Source organism: Polypterus senegalus, chromosome 2, assembly GCF_016835505.1.
Source record: "Polypterus senegalus isolate Bchr_013 chromosome 2, ASM1683550v1, whole genome shotgun sequence".
In the NCBI taxonomy this organism is placed as follows: domain Eukaryota; kingdom Metazoa; phylum Chordata; class Cladistia; order Polypteriformes; family Polypteridae; genus Polypterus; species Polypterus senegalus.
Window position 1 is genome coordinate 176,484,002 of NC_053155.1, and position 23,444 is coordinate 176,507,445.

General features: G+C 39.8%; 1 protein-coding gene across 1 annotated transcript in view; it reads left to right on the top strand.

Annotated features, from left to right (window-relative positions):
• LOC120523558 (vesicle transport protein SFT2B-like) overlaps positions 1 to 23,444 on the top strand; it is a 144,749-nt gene that overhangs the window by 46,883 nt on the left and 74,422 nt on the right. Inside the window, exons 4-5 of the mRNA XM_039744963.1 lie at positions 18,768 to 18,849; positions 21,478 to 21,513. Coding sequence (XP_039600897.1) covers positions 18,768 to 18,849; positions 21,478 to 21,513 — 118 coding nt within the window. The remainder of the gene's footprint in view (positions 1 to 18,767; positions 18,850 to 21,477; positions 21,514 to 23,444) is intronic.

Genomic DNA, 23,444 nt, shown 5'->3' on the forward strand with positions numbered 1-23,444 from the left:
ATGCATTATATAATTGAGAAGGCAGCGAAACAATAAGAAGCGAGCGAGTGACATATACAACCATATTCATGACTTCTGCTACTTCGGAAACAAAGCACGATGTAAACCTACACTTTAAATTAAGTTCATAGACAGGCTGCGCTGGCGTTTGTAATTTAGTGCCTGCCCATATAAGGCCGTCCGTCAGCGGCAATCCAATAGCAAACTCCATTAAATATTCACGGGTTAAGGACTGTGCTTATGCAGAGGAAGATGAGATGGTTAGGGTGGTGTTTGGTACAAACTCAGCGAAACTGCGAGAGAAAGTTTTAAGTGCCAGGACTAAGGTAACATTAAATACAGCCATGGACATAGCACGAGATGGCACCAGTACAGCTGGGAACTTCGATGCATGTACACCGAAGGCTCACGTGAACTGGCGCAGTGCACAGATAAAAAGCCACAGTTCCAAAGAGCGCTGAACAAAAACCGAATTACACAATTGAAAAGGCAGCAAAAAATATGAGCGTCTGATACATACAAGCATATTCATAAATCCAAAACAAAGCACACGTTGGAAAAAGTCAATGTCCCGCTAAAGGAAGACAGTGTAAAAAACCGTGCATGCAGTGTGTCAGGTCTCAGATAAAGAAGAAGACGAGCTGTTTATTGATGCAGTAAGAAACGAATCGATGAATGAAACCTGTCATCTTTACAGCGATTGACAAACACGGAATGTAACTTGAACACAACACATCCTACAAATACGAACCTGATTGAAAGAAATAATGATAATCAAATCCTTGATGACAGCAACACTCAGTAACACTCACAAAACAAATACTGTATATTGACAGTCATGTTACGTTATTTTTAAAATGTTCCCTTTTCTTTTCTAGCTTTTTAACACACTACTTCTCCGCTACGATACGCGGGTATATATATATATATGTATATATATATATATAACCCGATCTACATACTCGAATAATGGATACTTTATTCGCCATCGGTGATTGTTTTGGTAAAGCCATACTCAGTGTATTCATTAGATGAGCGGTAAAAAGTAAGAGCGAGGGAGGATGACTTATTGAGGCATGCAGGCTGTAGTCTTGCGTCAACTCTATCTGAATTGCGCGATCACATTTGAAAAAATATATCTTTTCAAGTTCTATTTAGTCCATATGTGTCAAACTCAAGGGCAGGGGCCACATCCGACCGGCGTGTAATTATATCCGCCCCGAGATCATTTTATATACTGTATTATTGTTATTAAAGCCGGGTATATGAAGCGCTGGTAACACAATAAACTACAGATCCCATAATGCAGCGCTTCAGCTGCCTTGCCGAACACTTACCGAGTTAATCAAGTTATTGCGAAGCTAGCTCACACGATGCTGAAGAGAAAAGTTGATTCTGAAAATAGAGCCTTTAAAAACCGATGGGAGGCTGAGTATATGTTTACTGAACCCGTGTGTCTCATTTGTGGAGCTAATGTGGCTGTAATTACAGAATTTAATCTAAGGCGGCACTATGAGACAAAACATCAGGTTAACCTGAATGCAATGCAGAAGATACAGAAAGCAGCATAATTAAATAAGAATCTGACACTTCAGCGGACGTTTTAACCCGTGCACAATCACAAAGTGATTTCAAGTGAAGCTGCTTTTATGGGAGACACAAATGCACCAGTGCACCTTGCCCACTTTCCCTGTTGCCAAGTAATGTTAAACCAAGTCGTCACTACGGTGTTCCCAAATCGCACTTTGCTGATAAACTGGCGCACTGAGTTTGCACGGCGCTTTGGTGACTTTGAAGAACAAAAAGTCCGTCTACATGCGGCTCGAACCTTGTGCATGTTTGGTAGCACATATCTGTGTGAGAAGCTCTTCTCAGTGATAAAGACTAACAAAACAGCACACAGGAGTCGCCTCACTGATGAGCACCTGCAATCCATCCTGAGAATCTCCACAACACAGAACCTCACACCAAACATAAACGAACCTGTGGCCAAAAAAGATGCCAGGCGTCCAGCTCTAAAATGACATATGAGCAAAGACAACTGAATGATTTGATTTGTTATTGCTGAAAGGAACACATTTTATTTATATTTCTAGGTTTTGTTATGCAGCATGTTCATATTTGAATTTGTATAATTTTGACAGGATATATTTTTATGGAGAGCAAAATCTTTTGGGATATTTAAAATTTAAGTTTATTTTTTATATAAAATTACATAAGAGTAAAGAAATTTGAATGTTTGTTCTTTTGACGTTTACTTTATTTCTAACTTGTATAATTTAGACAGGATATATTTTTATGGAGAGCAAAATATTATAAGTTGTTTAAGGTTTGAGTTGATTTATTCACGAATAATATTCCTGTCTGTTTTACCATTCCTACCAAAGATATTTCTGTCGACTAAATAAAAATTCCTTCTATTTAAAATTTAAATAGAACTTGAACAAATCGATAGTTCATAATATCCACGCAGACTTGCGTAAGAGCGGGAGTTATCCGTTTTAACAAGCAGCGTATTGCACTGATCTGAAATAGCTGTGTGTGTATATATGTAGATATGTGTGTATATGTATATATATGTTTATATATGTGTGTGTGTGTATGTATATATATATATATATATATAGTATGTATATGTATATGTATATGTATATGTTTATGTATGTGTGTGTGTATATGTATATATATATATATATATATATATGTAGATATATATGTATATATATATGTGTATATGTATAGATATGTATATGTTTATATGTGTGTGTGTAAATATATATATATATATATATATGACAACAACACTCATTACTCACAACAGTGACAAAACAATTACATTGACAATCATGTTACGTTATTTTCAAAATGTTTCCTTTTCTTTATAGCTTCAAACATATTACAAATGTTGTTAGGAGATAGACAAAATATTACAAATGTTGTTAGGAGACCTGGGGTCCTCCCTGTGTGGAGTTTGCATGTTCTCCCGTGTCTGCGTGGGTTTCCTCCGGGCACTCCGGTTTCCTCCCACAATCCAAAGACATGCAGGTTAGGTGGATTGGCGATTCTGAATTGGCCCTAGTGTGTGCTTGGTGTGTGGGTGTGTTTGTGTGTGTCCTGCGGTGGGTTGGCACCCTGCTCAGGATTGGTTCCTGCCTTGTGCCCTGTGTTGGCTGGGATTGGCTCCAGCAGACCCCCGTGACCCTGTATTCGGATTCAGCGGGTTAGACAATGGATGGATGAATGCATCTGGCTATTACTGTTAAAATGACTGTTTTGAAATGTATTCATACATGATTGCACAGTTACATTTCAGCAGTCATTACTCTCAAAGATGTTTAGTAGTAAATATTTGACAAGACATGTAAGATTATATCACACAGCTGAAACTACTGACTTTCAAGGACTTGAAAAGTCCTTGAAACCCAGTAAAGGAACATGTAAGAGAAATCCTCTTGAGTATTTTAGTAAAAAATGTCATAGAACAGAAGGTGATTGAGCAGAGATGACGCACACAAATGCTTTTGGAGTTAATGCCCCCAAGGCCATCAATTGGCCATAGTTTTCATGTCCGCTAAGGTTCTGATGAGCCCATGCATTTTGTGTCACATGGCAGTTACTCAATGCATTTAGGCATGTAGACATTGTCAAGATAACCTGGTGAAGTTCAAAACGAGCATCAAAATGGGGAAGAAAGGGGATTTACGGGACTTTGAACATAGCATGATTGTTGGTGCTAGGCGGGCTGGTCTGAATATTTCCAAAACTGCTGATCTACTGGGAATTTCACACACAACCATCTCTGTGGATTACAGAGAGTGGTGCAAAAAAAGGAAAATATCAAGTGAGCAGCAGTTCTCTGTGCAAAAATGCCTTGTTGATGCCAGAGGTCAGAGGAGAATGGCCAGACTGGTTTGAGCCGATAGAAAGCCAACAGTAACCCATTACAAACAGAGTTGTGCCAAAGAGCATCTCTGAATGCACAGCATGTCGAACCCTACAGCAGCAGAAGATCACACCAGGTGCCATTCCTGCCGGCTAAGATCAGGCAACTGATGCTACAATTCGCACGGGCTCACCAAAATCAGACAATATAAGATTGGAAAAATGTTGCCTGGTCTAATGAATGTTGATTTCTGCTACAAAATTTGGATGGTGGGGTCAGAATTTGGCGTCAACAACATGAGAGCATGGATCCATCCTGCTTTGTATCAATGGTTCAGGCTAGTGGTGGTGTAATGTTGTAGGAGATATTTTCTTGGCACAGTTTGGACCCCTTAGTACCAATTGAGCATTGTTTAAATGCCATAGCCTATCTGAGTATTGTTGATGACCATGTTTTAAAGAAATGGACACTTTCACACACTTTGCATGTGCAAGCAAAATCTACTGAGAAGACGGCCAGTCTTCGGGTGGGTGCGAGGCAGCCAGATGTCTGTGTGTTGCATTGCCAACACGTTAGGGTGGTCTGATGCCACATTAGCAGCCCGGTGCAGCAATCGGGCAAATGCTCTTCAGCATCTAAAAGGGAAGCATAAGGGATCGCGGGGAGGGGTGGGGAACGCAGACAACTGAGTGGGGTGTAAAGAGGACATGAGGGAGAATGAACGCTGATGCAGGAGTGAGCGAATTGAAGAGAGCGGGCTCGAGAGAGAGAAGGCAGGCAGCTAGGAAGAGAGCCCATGGAGAGGAGTGTGCGGCTAACAGTTGGGGAGGTTGAAATGGGTCACTCCATTTGAGCATGTACGAGGAGTGGCAGTGACCAGGTGTGTAAATGACTCCCCTCATAAGACTGGTTAGACAGCTGGCATCGATGATGCTTGGACTGAGAGCTCCATTGTGAAAGCTGTGGCCTTTGGGGACCCGAGCTTAGGTCCAGAGAGGGAGCCTTACTGTAGCCATGGAACGGCAAAAACCCAGACCTTTGGAAGGTTTGGGTGTGTCTGTTGGCAGGGCGACTTCTCTGCTTTGAGGCCCCTACGAGACAAGCAGAGGGAGACATCAGTTTTACGAAAGAGGCACCTGACTTTTAGAAAAGGGCAGTTTCCTGCCATATTGTTTTTAAAGTAATTTTAATGGCTTTATTTAAATTTTAACCTCCACTTTTACTTTTATTGGATTTTTTTTATTTATTACGGATTTCGCGCAGCACTTTTGAACATTAATTTGATTTGTTTCATTTAATGAAAGCACTAAGCACTGTTTTAACCTTCCCCTTGCTTTGTGTGATGTCCTCATTTTCTCAGCTGATCCCTCGGAAATATCAGCAGTTGGGGGTTCTGGAGGCTCCCGATGGGATCTGTTAGCATGGGGCCGACCTGCACTATCACAGTCACAAAGTTAAAATTATCTCATACTGGTTTCACTGAATTCACTGTACTCAAGTGTCATCCACATTCCCCAGAGTTCAATTCAACAGAGCTCTTTTAGAATGTGGTGAAATGGGAGATTTACATCATGGATGTGCAGCTGACAAATCTGCAGCAACTGCGTGATGCTGTCATGTCAATATGAACCAAAATCCCAGAGGAATGTTTCAAGCATGTTGTTGAATCTATGCCACAAAGAATTATGGCAGTTTTGAAGACAAAAGAACCAGTACTAGCAAGGTGTACCCAATAAAGTGGCTGTTCAGGCGTATGTAGATATAGAGCTATAGATGCAGCTTTTCATATTCTCAATAAACAAAAAACCTGCTTTAGTTTAATTAACATCATTCAGTTTCACTGTGTGGTTAGATTTATTTTAAAATATGTAGAAGATTGCTACATAATTTTGTTTATGTACCTACTATTGATGTTTGCTATGCAGAATGTGTATATAGTCTGTGTACATGCATGTGTGTGTGTGTGTGTGTGTGTGTGTGTGTGTGTGTGTGTGTGTGTGTGTGTATGTGTATACAGTAATCCCTCCTCGATCGCGGGGGTTGCGTTCCAGATCCCCCCCGCGATAGGTGAAAATCCGCGAAGTAGAAACCATATGTTTGTATGATTATTTTTATATATTTTAAGCCCTTAGAAACTCTCCCACACTGTTTATAAATATTCTCCGTACAGTTATACAGTAAACCCTTGTTTATCGCGGTTAATCCGCTCCAGACAGATAAATGAATTTCCACGAAGTAGGATTCTTTATTTATAAATCTAATCTTTTCGTAGTTAGAGCATAGAAAACCTGTTTACGACCTTCTAAATATGTTTTTTAACATTATTAGAGCCCTCTAGACATGAAATAACACCCTTTAGTCAAAAGTTTAAACTGTGCTCCATGACAAGACAGAGATGACAGTTCTTTCTCACAATTAAAAGAATGCAAACATATCTTCCTCTTAAAAGTGCGTGTAAGGAGCGGAGAATGTCAGAGAGAGAGTAAAGTAAACAATGAAAAATCAATAGGGCTGTTGCGCTTTTAAGTATGCAAGCACCGCGATAAAGCAGCGGCAATGAAGGGATCAATGCGAAGGTAGCCTTTCAGCATTTTTTACAGGAGCGTCCGTATCTTTTAAGCAAACAGCCTCTGTGCAAAAAGCCCCTCTGCTCACATCTCCTCCATCAAGCGCAGAGAACGTCAGAGAGAGAGCGCGAGATTAAAGCAAACAATCAAAAAATCAATGTGTGCTTTTGGGCGCACCTCGATAGGCGGCATTTCTTAGAGGAGCGTCCGTTATCCACTAGGCAAACGGCACCTCTGCTCACACCCCCTCCGTCAGGCGCAGAGAATGTCAGAGAGGGTGAGATAGAGGCAGAGACAAGCAAACAATCGAGCAAAGCGCAGGAGGCATATCTTATAGCATTGAGGAGTTTTAGTTAATATGTAATACGTGCTCTGATTGGGTAGCTTTTAAGCCATCCGCCAATAAGCGTCCCTTGTATGAAATCAACTGGGCAAGCTAACTGAGGAAGCATGTACCATAAATTAAAAGACCCATTGTCCGCTTGAGAAATCCATGAATCAGCAAAAATCCATAATATACATTTACATATGCTTACATATAAAATCCGCAATAGAGCAAAACCGCGAAAGTCAAAGCGCGATACAGCAAGGGATCACGATATATAGCAAAATCCCCGCGCCTCACAGCGGAGAAGTAGTGTTTTAAAGAAGTAATGAAAAAGAAAAGGAAACATTTTAATAATAACGTAACATGATTGACATTGTCATGAGTGTTGCTGTCATATATATGCCTGCCTAAATAAGTCACCCTCGCTTTGCTCTTACTTTATTTACCGTTCATTTAATCATGGCTATTGGCGGAAAAATTATAAAATGGAAGGAGGATGGCTTTACCAAAACAATTATTGATGGCGAATCGATTATTCATAAAGCTTGAATTGGTGATGTTTTCTGTGTTAACCTCATATTTTTCAGACTTCTTCTCAAACTAAGGTGGTGCGAGGGTAAAATGAATCGGGATGCGCTGATCAATGTAATCGGTGTACAGTACCAGGAAATCATGCATTGACAAAAGCTCCCCTTTGTTTGTAATGCAAAGTGTGATTAAATGCATTATTTTTTAACGCGTTATGGAGCACATGCATCAAAGCTTCTCAGCTGTGCTTGTGCTAAGAAAAGGAAAGATTTTAAAAATAGCGTAACACGATTGTCAATGTGACCTTTTGTAAGTAGTGCCTGGAGGATTCAGTGTGGAGAAACTTCGAGAGATAGCGTGTGTATTAACTTGTGGATTTTTCTGTGAGTATTTGGTGGCAGTCTGGCGAGTTGCTTAGGAAGGCGGCGTTAGCCAGAGCTCAGCTCAGAGCGAAATGAGATTAATGGGAGGGGAGATGACGTGACTCCCCCACCCGCCTTAACTGTCAATCCCCCACAAGCACAGTCTCTCAGAATTTGCATAAGCACACCCCTTCACCTACAATTTTAACTTAGTTACAAAGTGATCAAAACTCTCATTTATATCCTGCGTCCTCTCATTAAACTTGTATCCCGCATTACCTGGGGGCATGTGAAACGCATCAGCGGTAGCCTGTCTATGAACTTAATTTAAAGTTTAGGTTTACACCTTGCTTTCTTTCCGAGGTAGCAGCACTCATGAATATGGTAGTATATGTCACTCGCTTCGCTTCTTATTGTTTAGCTGCCTTCTCAATTATATAATGCATGTTTTCTTAAAGCGCTTTTGGAGGTCTTCCTGGTTTTCCTACGCACTGCGTTGACAGTCAGTTCACGTGATTACGTGAGAGGCGTGATGATGTCACATGAAACTCCGCCCCCTCACGTCATTGCCAGCTCAACTCCATTACAGTTAATGGAGAAAATACCTTCCAGTTATGACCATTAGGCGTAGAATGTCGAAATGAAACCTGCCCAACTTTTGCAAGTAAGCTGTAAGGAATGAGCCTGCCAAATTTCAGCCTTCTACCTACACGGGAAGTTGGAGAATTAGTGATGAGTCAGTGAGTGCTTTGCCTTTTATTAGTGTGTATGTATATATATATATATATATATATATATATATATATAATATATATATACAGTGATCCCTTGCGGTTTTGCTCTATCGCGGATTTTATATGTAAGCATATGTAAATGTATATTGCGGATTTCTGCGGACAATGGGTCTTTTAATTTATGGTACATGCTTCCTCAGTTTGTTTGCCCAGTTGATTTCATACAAGGGACGCTATTGGCGAATGGCTTAGAAGCTACCCAATCAGAGCACGTATTACATATTAACCAAAACTCCTCAATGCTATAAGATATGCCTCCTCGCGGTGCTTTCGATTGTTTGCTTGTCTCTGCCTCTATCTCACCCTCTCTGACATTCTCTAGCCTGGCGGAGGGGTGTGTGCTGAGTGTTGTTTGCACAGAAGCTTTTGCCTAGTGGATACGGGGCTCCTCTAAAAATGCCGCTTTATCGAGGTCGTCCAAAAGCTCACTTATTGATTTTTGATTGTTTGCTTTAATCTCGCTCTCTCTCTCTCTCTCTGGCGTTCTCTAAGCGGAGGAGATGTGAGCAGAGGGCTTTTGCACAGAGGTTGTTTGCTTAAAAGATACGGGACGCTCCTGTAAAAATGCTGAAAGGCTACCTTAGCATTGATCCCTTCATTGCCGCTGCTTTATCGCGGTGCTTGCATACTTAAAAGCGCAACAGCCCTATTGATTTTTCATTGTTTACTTTACTCTCTCTCTCTGACATTCTCTGCTCCTTACGCGCACTTTTAAGAGGAAGATATGTTTGCATTCCTTTAATTGTGAGAAAGAACTGTCATCTCTGTCTTGTCATGGAGCACAGTTTAAACTTTTGACTAAAGGGTGTTATTTCATGTCTAGAGGGCGCTAATAATGTTAAAAAACGTATTTAGAAGGTCGTAAACAGGTTTTCTATGCTCTAACTGCGAAAATATTAGATTTATAAATAAAGAATCCTACTTCGTGGAAATTCATTTATCTGTCTGGAGCGGATTAACCGTGATAAACAAGGGTTTACTGTATAACTGTGCGGAGAATATTTATAAACAGTGTGGGAGAGTTTCTAAGGGCTTAAAATATATAAAAATAATCATACAAACATATGTTTAAAAGGCATTCCTGGTATTAAGTTGTGGATTTGTCTGCGAATATTTAGTGGTAGTGTGTCTATGAACGCAATTTAACCTTTCCCAGTCCCGCAAAGTAAGTTGACGTGAGCCGCTCGAAGTACATGCATCGAAGCTTCTCAGCTGTACTCGTGCGATCTCGCCATGTCCACGGCTTTATTTAATGTTAGCTAAGACCTGGCACTTAAAAGTTTCTTGCTACAGCAATTTTAACTCCGTTACAAAGTTATCCAAAGTCTTGTTTATACTGTGTGTCTTCTCATTAAACTTATATCTCGCAAATACCGTATTCGTTGTCTATAAACTTAATTTAAACTTACGGTTCACACCGTACTTTGTTTCCGCAGTAGCTGCACTTCTGAATATGCTTGTATGCGTCACTCGCTTCATAATCTTTTGCTGCCTTCTCAATTGTGAAATGCGTTTTTTGTTCAGCACTCTTTGGAGTTCTTCCTTGTTCTGTACGTACTTACATAGGAGGCGTGATGCTGCAGCACGCAACTCCGCCTCACACGGCCGTATATATGGTCGAAAGTAGGTTCCAGTTATGACCGTTACGCGTAGAATTTCGAAAATTGAAACCTGCTTAACTTTTGTAAGTAAGCTGTAAGGAATGAACCTGCCAAATTTCAGCCTTCCACCTACACAAGAAGTTGGAGAATTAGTGATGAGCGAGTGAGTGAGTCAGTCAGTGAGGGCTTTGCCTTTTATTAGTATAGACTAGCAAAATACCCACGCTTCGCAGCGAAGTAGTGTGTTAAAGTATTGAAAAAGAAAAGGAAACATTTTAATAATAACGCAATATGATTGACAATGTAATTGTGTTGTCATTGTGTTGTGTTTGTATATATACACTATATATATATATATATATATATATATATATATATATATATATATATATATACACACACTATATCAAAAAGAATTAAAGAAACACTTTTTAATCAGAGTATAGCATAAAGTCAATGAAACTTTTGGGATATTAATCTGGTCAGTTAAGTAGCAGAGGGGGTTGTTAATCAGTTTCAGCTGCTGTGGTGTTAATGAAATTAACAACAGATGCACTAGAGGGGCAACAATGAGATGACCCCCAAAACAGGAATGGTTTAACAGGTGGAGGCCACTGACATTTTTCCCTCCTCGTCTTTTCTGACTGTTTCTTCACTAGTTTTGCATTTGACTACAGTCAGTGTCACTACTGGTAGCATGAGCCGATACCTGGACCCTACAGAGGTTGCACAGGTAGTCCAACTTCTCCAGGATGGCACATCAATACGTGTCATTGCCAGAAGGTTTGCTGTGTCTCCTGCACAGTCTCAAGGGCATGGAGGAGATTCTAGGAGACAAGCAGTTACTCTAGGAGAGCTGGATAGGGCCATAGAAGGTTCATAACCCATCAGCAGGACCAGTATCTGCTCCTTTGGGCAAGGAGGAACAGGATGAGCACTGCCAGAGATCTACAAAATGACCTCCAGCAGGCCACTGGTGTGAATGTCTCTGACCAAACAACCAGAAAGACTTCATGAGGGTGACCCAAGGGCCCCATGTCCTCTAATGGGCCCTGAGCTCACTACCCAGCAGCATGCAACTCGATTGGCATTCGCCATAGAATACCAGAATTGGCAGATGCACCACTGTTGCCCTCTGCTTTTTACAGATGAGAGCAGGTTCACCCTGAGCACGTGACAGAAGTGAAAGGGTCTGGAGAAGCCATGGAGAACATTATGCTGCCTGTAACATCATTCAGCATGAGCAGTTTGGTGGTGGGTTAATGATTGTCTGGGGAGGCATATCCATGGAGGGTCACACAGACCGCTACAGGCTTGACAAAGGCACCTTGGCTGCCATTAGGTATCAGGATGAAATCCTTGGACCCATTGTCAGACCCTATGCTGGTACAGTGGCTCCTGGTGCACGACAATTCCTGGCCTCATGTGGTGAGAGTATGCAGGCAGTTCCTGGAGGATGAAGGAATTGATACCATTGACTGGCCACCACACTTTCCTGACCTAAATCCAATAGAGCACCTCTGGGACATTATGTTTTGGTCCATCCAATGCCACCAGGTTGCACCTCAGACTGTCCAGGAGCTCAGTGATGCCCTGGTCCAGATATGGGAGGAGATCCCCCACAACACCATCTGTCATCTCATTAGAAGCATGCACCGATGTTGTCAGGCATGTATACAAGAACACGGGGGCCATACAAAGTGCTGTGTACAATTTTGAGTTGCTGCAATTAAATTTTGCCAAAATGGACTAGCCTGCCACGTAATTGTTTCACTCTGATTTTTGGGGCGTCTTTGAATTCAGGGCTCTGTAGGTTGATCATTTTCATTTCCATCAAACGATGTGGCATCCTTTCGTTCCTAACACATTACCCAGTCTATATCAGTTTAGATATCCAGGAGGATTTCTTTTTCCCATTGAGATCTGATGTATTTTCAAAGTGTTCCTTGAATTTTTTTGAGCAGTTTATATAAAAATGTGTATATATATAATGTGTGTGTGTATATGTATATATATATGTGTGTGTGTATATACACACACACATATACATACAGTGGTGTGAAAAACTATTTGCCCCCTTCCTGATTTCTTATTCTTTTGCATGTTTGTCCCACAAAATGTTTCTGATCATCAAACACATTTAACCATTAGTCAAATATAACACAAGTAAACACAAAATGCAGTTTTTAAATGATGGTTTTTATTATTTAGGGAGAAAAAATCCAAACCTACATGGCCCTGTGTGAAAAAGTAATTGCCCCCTGAACCTAATAACTGGTTGGGCCACCCTTAGCAGCAATAACTGCAATCAAGCGTTTGCGATAACTTGCAATGAGTCTTTTACAGCGCTCTGGAGGAATTTTGGCCCACTCATCTTTGCAGAATTGTTGTAATTCAGTTTTATTTGAGGGTTTTCTACCATGAACCGCCTTTTTAAGGTCATGCCCTAGTATCTCAATTGGATTCAGGTCAGGACTTTGACTAGGCCTCTCCAAAGTCTTCATTTTGTTTTTCTTCAGCCATTCAGAGATGGATTTGCTGGTGTGTTTTGGGTCATTGTCCTGTTGCAGCACCCATGATTGCTTCAGAGTTGACGAACAGATGGCCGGACATTCTCCTTCAGGTGTAACGGGACATTTGCCTTCCAAAAAGTTCAACTTTTGTCTCATCAGTCCACAAGGTATTTTCCCAAAAGTCTTGGCAATCATTGAGATGTTTCTTAGCAAAATTGAGACGAGCCCTAATGTTCTTTTTGCTTAACAGTGGTTTGCGTCTTGGAAATCTGCCATGCAGGCCGTTTTTGCCCAGTCTCTTTCTTATGGTGGAGTCATGAACACTGACCTTAATTGAGGCAAGCGAGGCCTGCAGTTCTTTTAGACGTTGTCCTGGGGTCTTTTGTGACCTCTCGGATGAGTCGTCTCTGCGCTCTTGGGGTAATTTTGGTCGGCCGTCCACTCCTGGGAAGGTTCACCACTGTTCCATGTTTTTGCCATTTGTGGATAATGGCTCTCACTGTGGTTCGCTGGAGTCCCAAAGCTTTAGAAATGGCTTTATAACCTTTACCAGACTGATAGATCTCAATTACTTCTGTTCTCATTTGTTCCTTAATTTCTTTGGATCTTGGCATGATGTCTAGCTTTTGAGGTGCTTTTGGTCTACTTCTCTGTGTCAGGCAGCTCCTATTTAAGTGATTTCTTGATTGAAACAGGTGTCGCAGTAATCAGGCCTGGGGGTGGCTACGGAAATTGAACTCAGGTGTGATACACCACAGTTAGGTTATTTTTTTACAAGGGGGCAATTACTTTTTCACACAGGGCCATGTAGAATTTCGAAATGAAACCTGCCCAACTTTTGTAAGTAAGCTGTAAGGAATGAGCCTGCCAAATTTCAGCCTTCTACCTACACGGGAAGTTGGAGAATTAGTGATGAGTCAGTGAATCAGTCAGTGAGGGCTTTGCCTTTTATTAGTATAGGTATACACACATATATAATATATGTATGTATATGTGTGTATGTATATATGTGTATATTTATATGTGTGTGTATATATACAGTAGAGTCTCGCTTATCCAACATTCTGTATTATCCAACGTCCCACCGCAAAAAAAAAACGCATCAATCAGTAACAAGAACTGTAAGTTGCGAGAGTGAGCATAGTCTATTTTTAGTTGGTAAGTTCATTTTTTCAGTAAAATTTTTCTGCTTTGTTGTAAAACATGATTACGGTGGATTATGTGGCCAGCCGTCTCTGGCGTGTGTGCGTGCGCCTGTGTGTCTCTTGCGTGCGTGAGTGTACATGTGCCTGTGTCTCTTTTGCGCGCGTGAGTGTGCGTGCGCGCGCCTGCGTCTCTCTCTCTCTCTCTCTCTGTCTCTGTCTCACTCGCGTGTGTGTGTGTGTGTGTGTGTATGTGTGCACATGCAGCTGTGTGTGTCTCTCTCTCGCGCTTGTGGGGGATTACGTCAGGGATTGACTCTGAGCTCTTTCTTATTTGCAGTGGTGATGGACAGGTTGACAGACGAGATTAGGTAGGAGTCCCTGTGGGCTACGATGTTTGTTGATGACATTGTGATCTGTAGCAGTGACATGTGATTTCTCAGTTTTTTTTATTTTTAATAAATTTGCAAAAACCTCAAGTAAACTTTTTTCACGTTATCATTATGGGGTGTTGTGTGTAGAATTCTGAGGAAAAAAATAAATTTAAACCATTTCGGAATAAGGCTGTAACATAACAAAATGTGGAAAAAGTGATGCACATACTTTCCGGATGCACTGTAAGTTAGCTCCTCTATTATTAGAAGTGTTTATAGATGGTAGAGAAAACCAAATTATTCCTCAAACGTTTCGCCAAGCATTAATTACTGTCTTCCCTAATAAAAATATGGATATGCATCATACAGAACAGTCTTACTCCTAAGTAATGATATTAAGATATTCTCCAAAGTTCTAGCCAGAAGGATCGAGAAAGTGTTTCCTTATGTAATAGCACAAGACCAAATGGATTTATTAAAAGCAGACACTTAGCTTCTAATCTTCAACGTTTGTTTAATGTACTGTAATATATTCACCCATAAAATCTAACACACCAGAGGTCTCATATACTGGATTTTTGGCAAAGGTTTTCAAAATCGGTATTCTTTGTATGTGGGCGATAGGATTGAGATCTATATAAGTAGTATTTGGGGAGGGTGGTATCCCGTAAAAACTGGGGTCTATCTAATGAGGTTCCCTGCTGTCAGTGCTGCTGTATATACATAGAACCCGTGCTGCAATAACTTATAAATCTTTTTTGGAATAAGGTTGCTTAAGATACCAGGTTGTGGTGAGCAGAAATCTCTCTAAACATGAGAAGGTTTTCATAAATTTTTGAGAATGATGAAAGGGCAATAGTTTTAAAGAACAGTTTTAATTTATCAATCATGATGTGTACAGTAACAGTGTATTCAGTACTTTGACTAATTCTGTAATGTTACCAAATATAAAATCCAGCACTGAAATTGTTTTCTGATTTTTAGTATCTATACAGGCTATCGTGGAGATCTGTGTTAAAGGTTGCTTTCCCATTTCAGTCCTGCTCTACTTGTGCATCCTAAAGAGCAGTGAAAGTTCTTGCACACTAATGGCATAGTGGTCATATTGATTGGTGGTATGAACTTAATAATAATGTGCAGGTGGACAACAGTATTGGCTCTTTCAAAAATGCAGATTCATTGATTAAAAAAATGTAGTGCAAGTCATTTTATCTTAGATTTATTGTTGCATGTGACACAGGCCCAGTCCGCCAGTGTGGTTGACAATGCTATTTTTCCCCCATTTCTAACTGCCTTCATTTCACCAAGGGGACTGTGGTCTTCGAATCGTGCTAAATTTAACAAGGCAGAACACCCCATCTTCTTCAAATGCAGTGTGTTGGTTGTCAAGAAACTTAAAAAGGTAAAATTGGTCACACAGGCCACAAAAGTTAAGAAGGACTACTCTAAGATGAATGCTGTAATCTAGCAAGACAATGAAATTGTTATCCCAAAGAGGCTGAGCAGTTGCTATCTTTGATGACATGACACTTTTATTGATGCTCTTATTTATATTTTATGAGCACTGTTTGCGTTGAATTGTCTGGAACCGCTCACTGACTGATGGGAATTGTAGTCCTCTGTAGGCATTGAATTTGTTTGCACAAAGTTGCAGATAAGATGAAGGTCGTGATGGTTTGTAATACCCATTTTACTGGAGTTTGACTGTGCTCACAGCTGCCATGTCTCGCAAGCACTTACTAAACACATCTTCTTTGAGCATCCCTGAACTTTACTCATTTCATTTGTTTTTTGCAGTTGCCTTCATTTGCTTAAACTGGATTGGCCTGTTTCTCCGTAAGATCACTGTCGGTGCTCTGGAGAAACGGGGGGCAAAGTGTGTTAGAATGTCCCTCTTGCTAGAGCAATATTAATGACAAATGTCAACAAATATTAAGTGCCTTGACAATGGAAAAACTGGGGGTGAGATCTTTTTCAGGACATTATCTCCCCCATACCATTGTCGAAAGAGGGCAGCACTCTTGGCTTGCAGCATAGCCATGGGTTTGGAGAATGGAGGCTCAATCCTGCTGGGGCCTGTGGCCATCACCATGGGGCACCTAGATGTTTACTGAGCCCTATTTGGCAGCACTTCTTCCACACCCGGAAGTGCTGCTGAAAGAAGGTCGCTGGGCACCTAGAATGGTTTCGGGTGTTTTTAAAAGGGGCCAGACACCACTACTCAAAGGCCAGTGTTGGGAGGAAGAAGGATGAAGCTGCTGAGGAGGTCTGGAGGCGAAAGAACTGTGTTGTGTTTGTTTGTATTGTGCTACTGTGGGGAGCGAAGAAAAGCGCTTCCCCCACGGAAATAAAAATGCGTGCTGTGATACACTTGTGTCACTGCCTGTCTGTGTCAGGTTAGGGCAGCTGTACGTGCCCTGGTGGTCCACTGTACCTCCCACTGTTGTTTTATTATTATTTGGAATCATGAGTAGTCCAGCATCTTGAGATCTAAATGTTTGGTCTGGTTTGTAAGTATTGATAAGTTCAAATAAGCAGGGCCTTGCCCAATAACTCTTCTATCATATATCATGATTTGAGCCATGCATTAAGCCTTCTAATTACCTCAGTCTTGTCTGGACTATTGTGCGGCACAGGTAGTACCTTGCCAGTTCTGCTTTTCAGCTTGACTTTTTAAATTGGACACTACAGCTAACAGCCCTTGCGTATGTCATTTGTTCCAACATAGACAACAACTACTGGATACACCCCTGGGTCCAACAGCATATCTATTCTTCCACAGAGGGCCACTATCTGTGCACCCAGAAGGCTGAACACACTGCATGAGACATTATTTTATTGGAGCAAAATTGACGTCTCCCTAATAATCGAATTCTCTACTATCTCAACTTCTCATTTTCTTGGGACTGGTTTGGTGCTCATGATGCCTGCCTGTCACCTTAGAATTTTTAGATTCACTGTCCAGCCCCACAAGGTCCTGAAAATGGTTTGACACTTAATTCTTAAGTTGGTGTCCCTGAACACTGTGCACACTATACCTTACACCGCCATCTGACTGTGACCCACCTATCTCTGCATCCTCTCATCTTGAGTCTTCTCCTACACCACCTTAGAGGTGCACACATTCTCCATAAAGGACATCTGAGCTAGGCCTGCCAATTCTGTACTACAGTGAAGACCAGCTGCCTAATCCTTCAGTTTAGTGACCCTGAGCTCAAAGTACTGAGTTAGCAGGCATGTCCTGTAAGCATAGACTTGAAGGATGAGTGACTTGTCCAAGCCACCCTCCAAAAAGTCCAAAATCGAACAGAACTTGATTTTACTGGCTTCAGTTTTAAAATTTGGATCTGGATTACTTAATTTCTCCACCCCTTTTTATTGAATTGAAATGGTTTAATTTTGAAATTTAATATAAGTTTAACAGATAGATGCCAAAGATAAAGGGGGTGTTGATACTATGTAGGTGTTCATGCAATCTCTATATAAAAAGCAAGTTAAAAACCTATTCAGAAGTGGTAAAATTTGTAGAATCTATTCATCCAATGAGTCTGAAGCTATTTTGTCTGGCATGACTTCTCCATATGTGGGACAGCAAGCTGGCAATAGAGTTGTGTCACTTCCAGATACTGAAAACAGAAACAATCAAGGAGTGTTAGTAGCAGTTTCTAAATATTGTAATGCTTATATTTCTGTACAAATGACTAAGAAGCATAGATGCAGTTATGACAGTGCAGGTTGGATCATTGCTACCGGTTCCCTCCGGGAACCTCTTGAACCCAACACCCTTGTTAATGTAACTGAATGACCCAGCAAATGAGGACACAACACGAAGCAAGGGGTAAGTGTATAAAGGGTGTCAAATGCTTTTATTAAATCAGACAAAGAGTGTTTAAAAAGTGCAATACAAAGTTCAATAAATAAATAATCTGATAAAAATGAAAGTGGAGGTTAAAATCCAAATAAGTCTTTTGACATCAAGTTCCCAGTGTGTCCCTGTAATACCGATGTCTCCTCTGCTTATCCCATATGGAATTTGCAGCATAGGAATCACCCTGCCGACAAACACAGCTGACCTTCCACGGGTCTGGTTCCCTGTCGTTCCGTGGGTACAAGAAGGCTCCGACTCCGGACCTAGACTTCGGTCCCCAAAGGGCGTGGTACTCGCACTGGGGCTCTCAGTCCAAGCTTCGTCGACTCCCGCTGCCTTCCCGGACTTGCACCACAAGTCTCCCATTTCAACACCGTATCACTGTGGCTTTCTAAATCGCTCAGCTATAGCAATCATTTCTTCAGCCCCTGGGCATCAGTCACACATTCCCCTCAATGGGCTCTCCTTCCCAGCTGCCTGTCCCCTCTCACTCAAGCAGTGGTTTCAATTTAGTATGTGCATAAATTAGGGTTGCCAGGTATAACACAAATTGTAAAACAGTGCATATTAGCATTTTCAGATTTTCAGTACTGTAAATAATCGTCCGCTTTCCTCTAATATATACTCAAGTTTTGTTAATGTGGGAGATTGGTGTAGTGTTGATCTTCTTAAGCCGATATGTAATCTTGTGCAGGTGATGTGGATGGATTGATGCTTAGTCAGGGAAGAAGTACTTTATTCTAAGTGTATAAAATGGTACATCTTCTCTTTCAAACAGTGTTAACTTCAACATTATTTAATTTTTAGCACTCTTTTCTTAATGGGACCAATGAAACAACTAAAAAAAATGGTTGAACCAACCCGGGCTATTGCAACTGCTGTAATGTTGGTAAGTGCTTTAATTTTAATCATCTTTTTTTTTATTTATTTAGTTTAGTTGTACCTTGTGGTCATGAAGCAATTTAAGTAGTAAATGCCACTCTTTTAAATGTAATGTTTGCCTTAATGTTCTGATATTTACCTTAAAGAGAACTCATTAAGTGCCTTATTATTCAGTTTGCCATGATGCACTTATAAAGAGGTTCTTGGATCATTGTGATTATCTCATTTTTTTACTTTGGTACGTGGTCATTTTTTTTCTTACTGTGTGAACCTTCCTATATTTTCACTAATCATTGTAAGTAATAATAAAAAGAATAGATAAAGTTATTCTTTTTTTAATGCAGTACAGTAAAAAAAGTAAGCGCTGACAGGCACGTTGTATTCACAGCATATTTTTTTCAGCATCGTATGGAATCAACAAGGAGAAGAAATATGTGCCCATATTGTAATATTTTTGTTTAGCATGAATTTCAGCATGTCCTCAATCATTTAACATGACATAAAGGTACCCCTATTACTAGTGCATTTTATTGCACCTCTCACTGATTTTGTGTTAGAGTTATGTGCAGGGAAATGCATTTAAGAAGAGCCTGTTTGGCAAACCTTGCCTTGTTTTTACACGTGACACTAGCCTACATTTTCTTTACGGATTGTATGCCATTATAATATTTTTGGAATACATATACAAATTCAAATGTGTCTCAAGTCTCCTTATTGTGCTCAGAGAAAGATGACATTGAGAGGGCATAACCCAAGCTCTGCATTAATTTCACTCCTTAACTGTTACATTTCATTTTGGATATATTTTACAGCTCATTCATAAACCCATTAAGAACTAGGATTGTGGCATTTTAAGCATTGATACATAATTGTTCAAGAGGGAAAAGTGAGGCACAGAAATGCAGTAGTTGTAAAACAAGCTATAATCTTCTTTATTTTTGGCGAATAAATATATGGTTAAAATCGATTTTATAGAAAACACTTTTCATCAGAAAAAAATTTGTTTATAAAGTTGGGTTATAAAGGAAACTTTTTTTCTTTCCCTCTGTTACCAATGTAGAAGGAAGTGTGTTTGGCTTAGCATCAGAGCTTGACTGCAAAGTGCCCAAGTAAAGTTAAAAGCGATTGTAAACATTTAAGCGGATGTCTCAATGCATTTAAACTGGCCAAACTTTAGAATGAATTTGTAATGGAATGACACTTGGAAAATGTCAATGGTTATATTTATGTAAACCGAGTCCTTTCCTTCAGTAAAAGTGGCAGTTGGGATGCCACGATACTAGACTTTTTGTGTTCAATAACTATACCAATGAAATTTCACAGTAGCTGTTAAATACCACGTCAAAAAAAGAGATACCGTTCATTTTATTAAAAGTACTTCCATCATTCAAGTGTACAATACAAGGCCTTTTTTTGTAATAGAATATAAAATGTATGATTTTTAGCAGCTTTAAAATGGAGATATAACTATCAAGTAGACATTTAAGTAAACTAGTATTGGCATTTAGAAATTTAAATAAAATACTGGGGTTGAGTATAATTAGTGATAGACATTTTTTAATAATATTAAGTGCTAAAGTTCTAATTAGTCAAATTCAGAGTATTTCCAGTCATGATTTCTTCTGTTTTTCTTTACATCATTTGTTAATGTGGTTCTTTGTGCCATGTTTATAGGTAGCTTTTAATCCTTTGTATTATTGTGCCTTCTGAAGTAATTTTTCTACGTAGTCTCGCATGAGTGAAGTATTGACTTTCACTTGGTAATATTGATACTATAGAAAAGCTAGCACTATTACGTTTTCAGGATTTTGGTATTGATATGATGCAACATCATTAATTAGCTCCACTAAAGAATACTTAAACCTAATAAATGAGCATCCTTCCTGGGGAAAAAAATACCTTTCTATTTTAAAGAAGAAAATACTGCTGCTCATCAGAAAGCAGTGTAGCAAATCATTTGCCCAGTGTTGAGGTAGGCATTGCCTAAGTTCAGTCATGAAGACTGTCTCAGGGAGTTTTGTCTCCTTATCCTATTTCCTAAAGGGTGCCCAGGTAGAGTTCTAGGAGGAGTAACCTTGCAAGTCTCTCGCAGAATGTCCCAATTGCAGAGAATAATACTAGTACTTATCCATTTATTTTTTGATTGTACCTATTTCAAATGAACTGGGTAATGGGGTGTCAAAACATTTCCTAGGAATTAATACAGAAGATAGCCAGGTTTATTTACTTTAGACCAATTTAAAGACAACCATCTGCCTCTTTGCACATCTTCAAGAGCCTTGAGAGCTCTACAGTTTAGGCAAAGGCTTCGGAGAAGATTTTGTGTAGCTTGGAGACATCGGAAGCATTTATTCATCACTTTCAAAGCCACTTAATCCAACTGGAGTTGAGTACCCTTTGGCTAGACCATATAAGACGCATGTCTTCCTCTTTGTAGCTTTCTTGTCTTGCATTGTTTTTTTGGGCATACAGTTTGTAGCCCATTATATCCTAACGTGTTTGCAGTATGTGAGTTAAGCCCTTATGAATAATAAATATATTACAATCAAGGCAATTTTCCAGCTCACAAACTCATTTTGTAGTTTTTATAATGTATAATTATTTTTTTACCAGTTTCTTTTTCATTTTGTTACAGTTGTGCCTAGTGCTGACACTCTGTTCTGCTTTCTGGGTAAGTAAAAGGTTTATTAGACAATTTCATTCTTTATTGTATACCAGGTAATATACAAGTTTTTTTACCTATGCAAAAAACAATTTGCAAAAAAAAAAAAAGTGTCCAGTTTGACAAGCATTTGTTTTGCTTAAGAAAATGATGCCTGTTTTTAGCTTGTCTATATCTTTTATGTAAGAGATTATGATCTACAGGCATGTTTATTAACAGTTCTAAAGTACTAAAAGTTAGATGCAGTACTGTACAACAGAAGCAATTGGACGGGGAAATACACAAGGTGAAATGCACACACCTATACAAGATTGCCCTCACTATACATATTCGTTGTGTTACCTGCCTGAGCCCAGGAAATTCCATAAGACAGTGGACCTCAGTTATAGTGCCATCAGTTAATTGGGTGTATGAGAAGTACTTTTTTGTATACAATGATTGTAATTTTTTTTCCTTTTTTTTTTTTTCCTTCTTTAAAAACACACACAAAAAAAAAAAAAACGGCAGAAGTGACTCCACTCCGTTGAGCCCTTAACCTGTAATTGCTTCGTCCTGGGTATGACAGTAATCTGCATCTAGGTACTCCAACTTACAGGAAAAATTCGGGGGTTGGTGGCAGGATTGGCACATCAACTAATGGAAAAAAACCATACACTGATCCAGTATGGTGCTGAGGTGTCACCTGCTACATCCGGGTCCAGGTGGTTCATCATGTGGTGGGTGTGGCAATGTGCTATCAGAGCATGCTTAAAGCCCCCCAAAGGGTTGATACTATTGTACAGGAGTAGTTAGGCATTTGGACTTCGAACCCTGAGGTTGTGGATTCAAATACTGATACCATGAGTAAGGGCACCTCACCTGCTTGTGCTCAAATTGGAAAAACAAATGAAATGTATCCAGTTGTATCTCAAATGATATGTCAGCTTGGATTAAGGCATCAGTCAAATAATTAATAATAACACTATTATTAGGCCACTCGAGCTATTCTTATTTGAACTTGCTATAAACAATTGTCCATGAGTAAACATTCCTGGCACAATATCTGTTCCTGCTTTTTTCTGCTTTTCCTAGTGACTTGGGTACATTTGGTGGTCATTGCAAAACACAATTTTACAGGAAAGTGCATTCTTTTGAACTGAAATAGGCCCACTTCATTGGAGTTTGCAGCATTACGATCAAAGAGCATGTTTGGACAGTTGGTCCCCATTGTAGTTTTTCAGCATTGTGACCAGGGGCTGTTGATGTAGCAGATTGGATAACCAAGATGAGAGTTGCTACGCATCTAAGAGTTCCAGTTGTCAACTGTGAAACTTGGCACTTGCTAACCATTTAGCTCTGCATTTTTCTTTAGAGTCTCTCATTTTTTTTTTTTTTTTCCCCCCTCATCCAGGTCACCACTCTGTCTTCAGTTGTCTGTCCATCCTGTTTGTTAGTGGTGAATTTTGCATGGCTAGTCAGTCGCTTCTGCTGCATTCATCATTTACATAAAGCACACTCTCAGTACAGTGGAGAGCATATAAGTTACCATAATATTACTAAATATGAACATATAAAAAATCAACAAAAAACACAAATTTAGCTAAATTTGTTTTTTCTTTAACATCACCAAGTTTAAATTAAATTTCGTTTTTCCTTTCCCTGGCAGCAAGTGTCTGCAGACTCAATTTCTGTAATATTTAAACATGTATTAATGTGTTTTGACAGGTAATGATGCTGGAGATTATCCTATTTGATGCACATTATTATGCTGCAAACCTTTGTAAAATCATAACTGCAAAATGAAAAACCTTGTTTCCCAAAAAGTTACAGAAGAATGGCTGCACAACATCCACTGGTCAGCAGTGCAGGAACATCTTGCCATATGTGGAATTGTTTGTTCATTCATTGATTTTTTTAATTAATTTACTAACACCTTTACTGGATCATGTTGCAAGAGCAGC